Below are 12,732 nucleotides of genomic sequence, written 5' to 3'. Positions count from 1 at the left end.
TTTCTGACTGTTTCTACCTCCTGAAGTCCACTCACACCGTGCAGTTTCTAGAGATGGAGGAATGTGTTCTCAGGTTGAGCAGATGCAGGCCGAGGTCTCCAGAATTACCAGTGGAGACGAGCCTCTGGCTGCGTCGTCTCCAGGCTGTAGGAGCTCAGATAGACTGGTGCCAATATTCCAGGATTTTTCTAGATGCTAGTATTCCTTTGAAAAAATGTCATATGGTATAAAGAATATGGGAAACTCCGAATATTAGCCCCTTCTTGGAGACTTACCATGCACATTAGCATATTTAAAGCTCTAAGAAATCCTGCCAGTGAAGAAATCTTAATTTATCCCAGCATCCCCCAAACCTGTATGGCCCCAGACACTTTCTTCACAAAATCCTGGTAGAACATGTCCCCAGAACACAGTTTGGGGCACATTACCACAAAATCTGGCTGACCTGTCTCTATCTGGGGCTTTGGAGCAGAAAGAGAAAACTACAGCTGCTGGAATATTTACTGAGCACCTACTGTATGCAAAATAACATGGGAACAACTCAAAATTGGCACAAGGGTCTGCCTGCCAAGACTTCGAAATCTAGAGCTGCAGACGGACAGGCACACATGAAGAAGCATGCCAGTCAGCAAACAGGACAAATGAAGTGTCAGGTACAGTGTGGAAGTGCTGGAGCCAGGCCCCTGGGCAGTCGTCTGCTTCCCAAAGTGAATTTCTGCACACTCAGCTGTCAGGCTCAAGATCGTTGCTTTGCGCCATCAGGGTAGTTACCATTCAACCAGTTACATGACCTCATCAAAGGACAGTCATTGTTTATTTTTATAGGTTAGGTGGTTGGGGAGGCACACCAAGTACTTTTATTTTGTGCTGGACATCCTAGAATTTTTGCCTTACATGTACAGCTCTGTTGGGTTTTATTTGGAATTGAGATCTATTCTTTCCCTAGAAAAGGTAACGTCCTTCTCATGAAGTAAGAAAGGTACTGAACTGGCCAGTGTCCCATGCTGTTGTTTAATTTCACTCTGAATCAAATGTAACTGCTGTCCAATGTACCTGATGTTTCCTGGACAAAGGGCCCTGGTTTCTCAGGGCAGCTGCCCCTTTAGAACCTATCTGTGACTCACTGCTATTTTCCAAGCACTTCCCCTCCTACCAAACCATATCCACAAGTCCTCAGACAGCCCTCGCCCACATCCTCCTTCCCCATCTCCTGTTTCCCACCCCTCCCTACCAACTCCGCTTAGACTTTCTTTTGATACTTTTTTTCTCAACTTTTTTCTTACCCCTTTTCTGCCTTCCTTCTACCTCTCCTTTCTGGCCTCTTTAAAAGAAGCAAAGGATCATTCTTTCTTAGAGTTTAATCCTTGGGAACTCCCTCTCTGCTAAACAGAACAGAGAAGCTGGCACTGTGATACGAAGGCCAACATTGTTTCCACAAAGAAACATCTTTGAAGAAGGAGCTGCTTATTCTTTTTTTTCATTATCAATATTAGTTGACATTTATTGAGCATGTACTCTGCTCCAACCACTAGAGCACATTACATACATTTATTGTATCTTTTATTAGTTACCACACACCATCCCCCTTATGGCAGGACATTTTATGGGTGAGAAATTGAGTCTCGGGGAAGGTAAGAAACTTGCTCAAGGTCACAGAAATAGTGAAAAGCAGTGCCAAGCGGTGAACCTGCATTTCTTTGGCTTCAAATCCAGTGTTCTCCCTTCTCTCCCCCACCTCCCATTGAAACAGGGACGCTAAAGAGGCAGAATTCTGGTTTTCATCAGATTTATTCCCTAACAAGTTCATTCACAGAAGCTCACCCCTACACACATGTACTGCACAGACGGCAGATTTAATTATCTTCTTCTTAGTGATCCATTATATCTACCAGGGTCCAACCGGGCAGGATGTCATTGATCTTGGTGGGATGCCAATATCCTTTGTTTCTTCACACAGACTTGTCTTCAGGGGAACATAGGCCAACACATGCAAACGATTTTATTCCCCTCCCTTCTCTCCTACCTGCTTGATCATTGGTATCGGTTTAACTGTTGGTCTCCTGTTACCTGCTCACCATCCGCATTGCGATTGGCAAACATTTGCCGTTGGGCCCTGCAAGTGAAATAGTGACTTGTTGGGCTCAGTTTTCCTTTCCTGTGACAGGTGTCCACCTGCCCTGGGACCCAGAGTGATTCACAGCAGGTCTCAGAACCTCCAGACCTGTTCGGTGGCCCTGGAAGACAACCTTCTCTCTCTCCCTTTTCCAAGCAGTGTGGCCTGCAGCCAGTGAGTTCCCCATCGGGGGACTTAAGTAACCTGGGAGGCCATTTCCTGAACATCACTCAGGGCACCTCAGAATGGTCCCAGCTCATTCCAGAGCAGACGAGAAAGCCATCACTACCCTAACTCTCTGATGCCCAGTGCTCTCAGGGAAAATGGAATCTTCCAGTCATGGGCCCAAATGCCCACAGGCCTTCTATGCCATGGCTCCCAGAGTATCCTTTCCCAGCACAAGCCTCTGAGCCTCCTGGGTGAAGGACAAGCAGACAAGTGATTATAGGGTGGGGTTGCAGCCTCCAGATGCCCTGGGCACTCAGGCCCTTGGACACTTCTGAGAAGGGCAGCACTGACAGGGAGTGGGCTGCTGTGCTTTGTGTGGGACTCAAAGTAAGAAGTTACTGAGGACCCACCACTCATGCTGGACCCTGTGCTGGGAAATAAATGAGTAAAACAATGCCTGCCTTCAAGGAGCTCAAATTCCAGGGATAGAGGACAGGGGGAAAGTGGTCACAGTGCAGTGATAAAGTAATTTTGATTAAACATATGAGGATTCAAGAAAGACTTCCTGGAGGAGGTGACATCTGGGCTGTTTGGCAGTCAGTTGGATGAGGGAATGGAAGGTGAAGGAAGAGTCAAGGACTGGGATCAGGGTGTGCTTGAGGTGGCCTTGGGCCCTCCAGGTGGAAAGGTCCAGTTAATTTTTGGATATACAGGACAAGAGATAGATATTCAGAGACAGCAGCAGAGAGGTGGGTAAAACCAGGTAAGTGAAAGAAATCATCTAAGAAGAGGACGTAGCATAAGAAGAGATCCAAGAAGGGTCAAGGACAGAGCCCCAAGAAATACCAGCATTCAAGAACCAGCTTGTGCCTGCAGAGACAGTATTATGAGCCTGGGCTCTGGGCCTGGGCTGCCTAGGTTGGGATTCCTCCCTCCACAACTTACTAGCTGTGTGACACTGGGAAAGTGACTAAACCTCTCTGTTTCCATTTCATCTATTAAATGGGATGATAATGACATACATTTCATTAGGTTGTTGTAGGATTAAATGAATACATGTTAAGTACTTAAGACAGTTTTTTTTAATGTAATATCTGCAAAGAAGACAGAGTATTTAAGTAGACTTTTTTTTTAAATTAAAAAGGAAAAAAGAATAGGCAGAGAATAAGAAATGGTACAAAATGTAGTAGGATTGGAATGTCAGACAGATGAGTGGCGGGCAACAGTGAAAATTAATGCTGGAGGTGTAAATTTAGATCATATGGTACCATGCTTGAAGGCCAAAAGAAGAGGTTTAGAGTTTGTTCTATAGACAACTGTGATGCAATTTGAGAGTATAATCCAAGATGTGTTTAGGGCTTCTCCAGAAACCACCTTCAGGTGCCTCCTTTTTTCCGTCTGAGTCTCTCCTAAACACAGTCATGGTGGAACCATGCCAAGCAGGACCAGGAGTTCAAGAGACTCTTCTGCACTCACTTCACATCAAGGAGGATGCCTGAGCATGTGTAACTTGATGGCCACTGCATCCTTAGTACAAGACCCTGACATTAAGTCCTGGCCTCTGCTTCAAGGAGCTCACACTTGGGAGAGATTGGTTCAGAACAAGGTACTAGCAATACTCCTATGCATACATATATGTAAATATCTACATATGTATATGGGATTGAGCAATTTAAATAGAAAAAAATGGTTAATTTATTCCTAATGAGGAGTCAGGGAAGCCTTCGGAGAAGAGGAAATATGAGTTATCCTTTTAGGACAGGCTGTGCTTGGGGCGCAAACCCTTCTCAGGGCAACCACAGATTCTTCCTGGTTCGGCCTTGGGCTACTTCCTTCCTTGTAGTTAGGAAGTGGAACTTGGAGACTCCTCTCTTCTGAATTTCTGTGCTCTGCTTCCTGGAATTCAGCTTCTCTACAACTCAGGTAGCAATATTAATAGTAGTTGTAGAAGCAGCAGGTGGCCGCAGTAGTGAACATCTATTGAGCCCTTAACTACACACTGAGCATCACATTAAGGTCTTAGATACAACCTCCAGGTTCATCCTGAAAACAGTCTTTTCAGGTAAGTATTATTATTCCCCTTTTACTGAAAAGGGAATTGAGGCTCAGAGAGGGTAGGTCACTTGCCTCAGGGACCTGTGCAGGGTAACAGTGGAACTGGGAGTTGAAGGCAGGTCCACTCAACTCCGGTGCCCACGCTCCCCACCAGCTATGCTATGCTATCTCCCGCTGGCTCCTCCTTCCACGTTCCAAACCGGTGACAGCCCCAGTCTCAAGAACAGTCACAGAGGTGGTGACTTATAGTATTGGACAGGTACTACAGAAGTGATGCTTCCGTGACTCGAGGTTCAGGGGCACAGAAAGGAACACCGAACCCCTGGGATAGCTCTCAACTTAAGTGTATACAAGAACACCAGGGAGTTATCTAAAAATGCAGATTCCTGGGCTGCAATCTTAGAGAGACTGGTTTCTAGGTCTGGATGTGGCCTTGTAATCTGCATTTGAATAAACACCCTACCACCACTGTGGAGATTTTGATGCCGTTGCTCCATGTTGTGAGGAGTACCGCCTGGGCAGGGGTATTGTGTGTGTGTGTGCACGTGCGCGTGCACACGCGTGTCAGTGTATTGCCTGCGCGTGCATGCCACATCCTCTAGTTCAAGGGTTGTTCTAGTAAAGCTCAGTGGAGGGCGGGTATAGATGTGCACTGCATACAACCCGCTTCAGAGGAGCTTTGTCTAGAGAGACTTTCATTGCCTTCTTCAGATTTCACCGTTTGAGGCTGGACTTAGCAGTGAGGGTGACCAGATACCTGTTACAAAGGATCATCTTTCTGCGAAAACTTCTGCTCAGCATGTTCAAAAAAACTTCTTGGCAGGAAGTCATTTGTCCCCTTTTTCTGGACCTGGGAACAGCAGTAGGAAGTGTTCAGGCCTTTTCCCAAATGTAATATCTGACCATTTGAAGGCTGAGAATCCTTTCTGCCTACGGCCTCCTGGGACTCTGAGTGGCCTGCCTGCCGGTCGGGGGCACCAAGCATCCCCACACTGGGGATGTGGGAAAGATGGTCTCTGCCCTCGAGGACTTAAGGTCTTGGGGGGAGACAGAACAGACCCATGTGAAAGAGTCAGGCACACAAATATAACAAAGCTAAGCCAGATGTAAAGCCACACAGCTGTGAGAACCCAAGTGCAGACGTGACGCTGCACTCAAGGTCCGACATTCAGTGAAGGAGAAGCAGGAGGAAGTTGCACGTGGGGCGTCGGTGAGCCATCGGAAAGGCCTTCCCAGGGGAGCTCACGTGCGTTCATTCATAGACTCTCCTTAAGCACTTACAGTGGGCTCTGCTGCTGTGAGCACGGCAGCCCCAAAGTCAGCCTTTTAGGGAACACGGTGCTGACTGTCCAGGGAATCTGGGGCACCACGTGATGCACAGCACATGGACCCAGCCCAGGTGGGACATCAGGACAGGCCTCCTCAAGACAGCAAGGCTTTCATCAGATTCCTGAAGGCGGCCCTGCCCCTGACTTTGGGGGATTCAGCACGAGGTACAAAGGAAGGCCCACCTGTGGCCTTCCCACCTCCTCTTTCCATCCTGGCTCGTATGCCTGTGTATCGTGTGGACACCTCAGGCCTCAGGTGTAAACTCCATCAATACACCACCCTCCCCACTTGGCCAGCCTTCAGGCCTAGAGTTATGATCTACCCTCAGGAGGACTGATCTAGAAAACAGGCCCTTGCCGGCCTGGAAGTGAGCTGTTTGAACAGGGGATTGGGAATCCTGGGTCTACAGGGGTGAGCGATCTGGAGGTGGGTGCACAGCCAGTGGGCAGACAGGTTCCCTCCTCCCCACAGACTTCTCACTCTGGGGGGGAGCACAGCTGGATGAGGGCCAACATGGGCCTCTGTAGCTCAGGGCATGGGCAGGGGGTTGGACTGCAGGTCTAAGCACAGTTCTGCCCAAAGGATGAGTCGACATTAGCTAAATCAAAGGTGGAGGGATGGGGCGGGGGGGGGGCTTCCCACAGAAGGAACAACCAGTGCAAGATCCCTAGGGTGGGAAAAGCCTGGTTCACCTCCCTAAAAGCAGGAGTGTAGTAGAGAGAGCCGAGGTGAGACTGGAGAACAGACAGGGGCCTCAAGGGCCAAGATAAGGATTTGGCTTTACAAAGGACACAGGCAAGACATGGTGGGCCAGGGAAAGGTCATTTTGAATGGAACGAGAACATTCCTCCCAAACGAAGCTTGTGTGATACCAGTAAGGCATTTGATGTGGGAAGAGGGGGCAAGCTCTTCACTTTGGCTGGGCCTCAGAGTACTGAGAAAGGCCTGAGAAGGAAAGAAAAAAAACAATTGTGGAGGACTTGTAGGCATGTAGGAAGGGGTCAGGGTCATCAGGGTAAGCACAGAGCCTCTGGGAGGAATGCTTAAAGAATTAGGCTGGGAGCCAGATTCTTTCTTTATGCTGTGCTGACCATTGAAATAAGGCAAAATAATCTGTCACATTTAACACCTTTCTGCCCTAGGACTGCTCCCTATGTTTGAGTCATAGTACTGTACATGTATGCGATCTTTGTGTTTTTCTGTGTGATTTCAGTGTCCTGAAATTCTTTCTGGATTGGCAACACATCCCCTTGTCCACTTAGTAAATATGACCATGTTTATGCTCTGGGCTACATTTTACAGTCATCACTGAATGCTCGTTTCCTTTTCGTGTCATTTATTTTTTATAATTGTGCTGACACTCTCGTTACTTAATGCCTATGGAATTATGAATACATTAGGCCATGATAAGAATTGTCCCTGAAGTCTGTAAGCAGATGTTGGGGTGTGTGTGTGTGTGTGTTTGTGTGTTTGTAATAACAGTGCTTACATAATCTCAATAACCAAGCCCTGGGGACTCACACTCAGAGACAGAACAGTTGGCTTAAATTAGGTTTCCATGTGAAATATGGTATCACTATTTTTTTCCTAGCCTTGTGGGAAAGTATATGGAAAATGATTTGACTGATAGGAAATAAATCTGGATGTGTGATCAGGACTGAGGCACAAACCACTTGGTGGTCTGTGTCTGCTCTGTGAAGCAGGCCTCTCCAAAGGAAGACATGTTAACCCTTTCAGGTCATTGCACTAATAAGTCACTGTATGGGACCAAAATAGCCTGAAAGTACAGAGACTTTGCAAAGACACTGATTTGCCATCAATTTCAACATGAAAGGAGCTAAAGCCATAGAAAAAATATAGCCAGAGGCCTCAAGAACTAATGCATTGGGTGTCTTTGAAGAACTAATGCATCGGGTGTCTTTGAAGATCTATTTTAACTTTTCAGGGTTTCATTTGTATTTTAAGGAGATGGATTTGGATTTCCAGCTCAGAGTCAATGATGTTATGATTCTGAGTGTTTTCTGATGATTTCTTAGAGCAGGATAGGGCTTATCAAAACTAATCACACCAAAGGAAGAATTGGTTAGAAGCATTAATGACACTCAGTCTTTACTGGCAAAATAATGTCTTGGTCTAGAGAGCCAGAGTTTCACCAGCCTGGTGACTTTTACCTGGGTAACCAGGTGAAGGGAAAGAGCTTGGAGACAGTGAGCCAGGGATTGCTCACGGCTGCAGGAGAGGGGCTGGTTTGGGGAATCCCAAAGGGCTCCTGTGTGCTCAAAGCAGTCCCAGGAGATCAAACGAATGGTTATCTTCTTCCAAGAGGCTCTTAATTCCTTGCAGGATGATCTGGACTACGGCTTGTCCTAGGGGTCTGATTCCAGATCTGTCCTCCTGATGTTTCACAAGAGTTCAGCCAAGTCCAGAGCAGGTAGAGGTCGGTGGTGCCTGCTTAGAGCCCACTGGGCTCGTGCTGGTCTCAGGGGTGGCAGGTGGCCCATCACATTTTGCTTCAGCAAATTTCAGAAGGGAAGAGACCGATTGTTACTGCAGCGCTCCTGGCTGCTACCAGATTATAACCCTGTTTTAGCACTGAAACTCTCTGTTGCTATTTCCCTATTTGTTTTTGTGTAGGGAGAGGAAAGACATGTTCAGCATCAATCTCTTCTGTTCTGCTTTTTTCATTTTTTTAATCATTTTTTGGTACTCTTCTCTGTACCTTCTCCTTTGATTCCATCTCTGTCTTCAAATGTGCATCTCTTATTGAGTGCTTAGAAGGACCTACCAGTGCCAAGTTTACAAAAACTAGCTCCCTTCATCAGCTGAAAGAGCACCAGCCTGGGAGTCCTAGCTTTGACATCAAGAATTGTGACCTTGGCAAATCATTTCTCCCATGAGCCTTGGATTCTTGATCTGGAAGCATGGGGTTGGACTGCCCTCTGCGGTTGCTGCCAGCACTAAATGCCACTCATTCCTCTCATTTTATTTGGAGGGAGGGAGTCAGGGAAGTGGTTGCCTTAGACCTTGAACTCTTTTTTCCCTGTAGGCTTCTCTGTTCAGGCTTCACTCTCGCTCAAGCCAGGGAAATGAGTTGCTTCCCAGGTTTCAGCACTGTTGCTAAACCAAGTACAACTAATGGGCCATGTGGGGTCAAGACCAAGGCTTTGATCTATGAACAACTGAACTTATCAGCCCAGACCTTAGCCAGGATGGAGAAAGTAACGTAAGTGAACACTAGTGTTCCAAGCACCAAAGTACAGGTAGCAGCAAAATAATCTTAGCAATTAATCAAAGGATTTTGAGGCTGCATACCATAAAGGGGGGACTTTAGTAGTAGATTATTATTAAATATTATACTCCAGTCTGTGTAGTAGAAAAGACAAATCACACTAGACTAAATTTAAGCCTAGAGCAGGAGAACAGTATATACATTAGGCATTTAGTGAGTGGTTAATAGGGACACCTCTGGGCCACACACCTCGGTTCAAATTCAGGCTTTGCCACCTATTGGTTGAGGACCTTGAGCAAGTCTCTTAGGCCCTCTGTCCTTCATTCGTCATCTGTAAAATGAACATAGTTATAGTTCCTGACTCTTAGGATTGTTGTGAGAGATACATGAGTTAACATATATGAAGTGCTATATTGGTTCTATTTTTTAGTCATTTGAGGAGCATAATAGATAATGTTTTCGTGAAAGACAGTTCAAAAAACTTTTTTTGCATTTTTTCATTTAATATTACGCATTTTATTAATTGACAAATGGACTTTCATTTATGGGCTAAGTGCATTGATTGCATTTATTCTTGCTCTTTTGGTCAAATACATTTAAATCATAGTTATCCTTAGGCCTTGTTTTCTTATGGTCTCATGGAATTTTATAGCTGAAAAGAGATTGTATAAATTACCTTTCAGCCTCATTTTAAAGATGAAGCTGAAGAATACAGAGAGGTTAATTCCATTGCAAAGCAGTGATGGAGCTAGAGCTTCAATTCAGTCTCTTGGCTGGGTCCTTCATTTCCTAATACTAAACTGACTTTTTTAAAAAAAACATTTTTCTTATGGAAAAGTATGTATCAAGCTTCCAGCGCATGGTTTCAGTGGACGCCCCTCTCTGCATTCTGCAGGTGAGCTCCTGGGTGACGTGGCTGATCCTCACGGCGGGCTCCATGGAGGAGAAGCGGGAAGTCTTCTCGTATTTGGTGCACGTGGCCAAATGCTGCTGGAACATGGGCAACTACAACGCCGTCATGGAGTTCTTGGCTGGCCTCAGGTATGGGCGTTGGGGAATATGGTTTTCTGGGGGGTTTCCTCTTACCAGCTGCATGGCACTGAATTAATTGTCTGGGTAACCATATTTACCCAAACCAGACAATTAGTCGTGATTATTTGGGGGAAGTAACCTCTGCTAGCACCACAATCCGTGTCCCTCAAAGATGCTGCAGAATTCAGAAGTCACGATCCTAATTCACTGGGTCTGCTCTGATCCCCTGCTCTTGGCCAAGCTAAGTATCTGATTGCATAACTCCATCAACCCCATCACTGACCTGTCTCTTCCCCTGCCTGCCCTGTAAGCCCCACTGTTACCTATCTCTTCCCAGCTCTGCCTTACGAATTACCCCAGCACTATAAGCTCCCAAATACTGACTGCCCTTAAAAATAACAGTGGTCACCACTGATAATAAGCATTGAATAATGTTAGCTCTCATTTTTATTGAACACTTACTATGTGTCAAGCATTGGACTAAGCATGTTCTATGCATTAAATCTTTTAATTCTCAGAACAGTTTTTGAGGTAGATACTATTATTATTCCCACACCATACAAAAGAAGAAACTTCTAACTAAGGTAAGAAGAAATTAAGTCATTCACCCAAGGTCACCTGGCATGGCTGGGATGTGACTGCAGGCCACCTTGAGTTCAGAGTCCGTGCCCTTAACCTCTGTGATATCCTGCTCTTACGCCTTCTCCATCAAGCTAATAAGAAGATCACCGTTCTGCCAATAAAGCCTCCTGCCTTGTTCCGTTTCAGCTTTGGTTACCTTGCACAAAGTAGCTGCTTCTCACTCTTGCAGGTGCAAGTGTGGTGTGAAGGAGACGAGTATGAATGGTCGAATGAGAATAGCAGAGAATCAAATCCTGGCTCCCCGCCCCGAATAGCTGTGTGATCTGGGCAAGTTACTTGACTTCACTGAGCCTCAGTTTCTTCATCTGTAAATGGGGACAATAATGAAAAGCACCTACCCCTTTACATAGGATTTAATGTGATAATGTAAAGTGTTCAGTATGTGTGTCTGGCATGTAGTAAGGCTCCAGAAAGAGGACCTGTGATTGCTGTTGTTGTTGTCTGAGATTCACCTTCCCATGGAGGGTTCTATAAATCTATAGATAGATCTATAAATAGATCTTGCTTCATAACACTTCGAGGTTTTTCTTTGATTCTCCAGGCCCTACATAGGGATTCAGGGTTGGGGGTGGAGGGGAAAATTCTGAGTTGGAAATTTTTCTGTCCTTTTGAACTTTCTCAACTAAGAATAAACTCAAATGATCATGTCATTGGCATTTAAAATGGTCACACAAATGCACCAAGCATAGCTCGAAAGGAGGAAAAATACTGGGAGAATAGGAGGCTTTATTCAGATGACTCGGTTCTCTTTGTGATAAATTTTCTACAAAGAATTTGTATTACTTTTCTTAAAAAAAAAGAATGATCATATTATGATAAAATAGTTCTATTTTAATGGTGCTTATCCTCTGTATTTGACTGGCAAACTGGGGCAGGCCGTTGTCTGGGGACTTCACGTCTTCTCTTCGGGATGTCACTGTCCTCACAGCTTGGCAGCTGTCTCCCTCCGCAGTGAATGATCCAAAAGAACAAGGCTGCAGTACCTTTTGTGTCCCGGCCTCGGGAGTAATACACTGTCACTTCTGCCATATTGGACTGGTCACATAGGACCAGCACTGATTCATTATGTGTGGGGACCACACCGCAGGAGGACGCGTGGATCTTTGGAGGTTGGCTGCCACATACCATGTACTAGAGCAGGGGTCTCCAACCGATAGTGGTCCATGGCCTGTTAGGAACTGGACCGCACAGCAGGAGGTGAGCGAGAGAAGCTTCATCTGTATTTACAGCTACTCCCCATCGCTCGCATTACCACCTGAGCTCCACCTCCTGTGAGATCAGTGGCGGCATTAGATTCTCATAGGAGCTCAAACCCTACTGTGAACTGCACATGCGAGGGATCTAGGTTGCGCACTCCTTATGCGAATCTAATGCCTGATGATTTGAGGTGGAGCTGAGACAGTGACGCTAGCGCTGGGGAGCGGCTACAAATACAGATTATCATTAGCAAAGAGGTTTGACTACACAGAGACTATAATAAGTCAATTGCTTGCAGACTCTTAGCAAAACCCCATCAGTGAGTGGCAAGTGACAGTTAGGCTGCATCTTATGGAGTAGACTGAACATAAGCCACATAATTCAGGTGTCACTGTCTCCCATCACCCCCAGATGGGACCATCTAGTTGCAGGAAAACAGGCTCCCACTGATTCTGCATTATGGTGAGTTGTATAATTATTTCATTATATATTACAGTGTAATAATAATAGAAAAAAAGTGCAGAGTAAACGTAATGCGCGTGAATCATCCCGAAACCATCCCCCCCACCTCTGTTCCGTGGAAAAATTGTCTTCCACGAAACCAGTCTCTGGTGCCAAAAAAGTTGGGGACCACTCTATTAGAGACTTTCTTGATACAAGAATGGCCTCAGAATGACCCGTGGAGGCCTTGGGTGAATGGGACTTTTAGACCCAACTTAGTTTGAATTCAAAATCCAAGAAGTCCATAGAGTCAGGTAACTCTTTCTTAGGTGAGCAATAACCCCAAACGAGCTAACCTCACCACTGATTCCTGGGCACCTCAGACCCACTGCTACCTAGTTTCATGCTCCTATATTTGGCTTAAAACTGAACTGATCTTTACAAATAGATGGGTAAAAGTACCAAGTTTAGTAGCTCTTCGGCTGGAACAATATATACAGGAGGTAATTTGCTAGCTGTCCTTATG

The 12,732-nt window shown here is 45.7% G+C and overlaps 1 protein-coding gene across 7 annotated transcripts in view; it reads left to right on the top strand.

Annotated features, from left to right (window-relative positions):
* The window catches only part of PLCE1 (phospholipase C epsilon 1), a 317,272-nt gene that overhangs the window by 224,938 nt on the left and 79,602 nt on the right, over nucleotides 1-12,732 (top strand). For all 7 annotated transcript variants that reach the window (XR_013824311.1, XM_079900336.1, XM_079900337.1 and 4 more), the window contains one exon: nucleotides 9,790-9,935. Coding sequence is in view for 6 of the 7 variants with exons in the window: in XM_079900336.1 (XP_079756462.1) it covers nucleotides 9,790-9,935 (146 nt within the window). In the remaining variant the exon portion in view is untranslated. The remainder of the gene's footprint in view (nucleotides 1-9,789; nucleotides 9,936-12,732) is intronic.

Source organism: Stenella coeruleoalba (genome assembly GCF_951394435.1).
Source record: "Stenella coeruleoalba genome assembly, chromosome: 16".
Taxonomy (NCBI): domain Eukaryota; kingdom Metazoa; phylum Chordata; class Mammalia; order Artiodactyla; family Delphinidae; genus Stenella; species Stenella coeruleoalba.
Note: the sequence above shows the minus strand (reverse complement) of the source record. Positions and strands in the feature narration are given on the sequence as shown.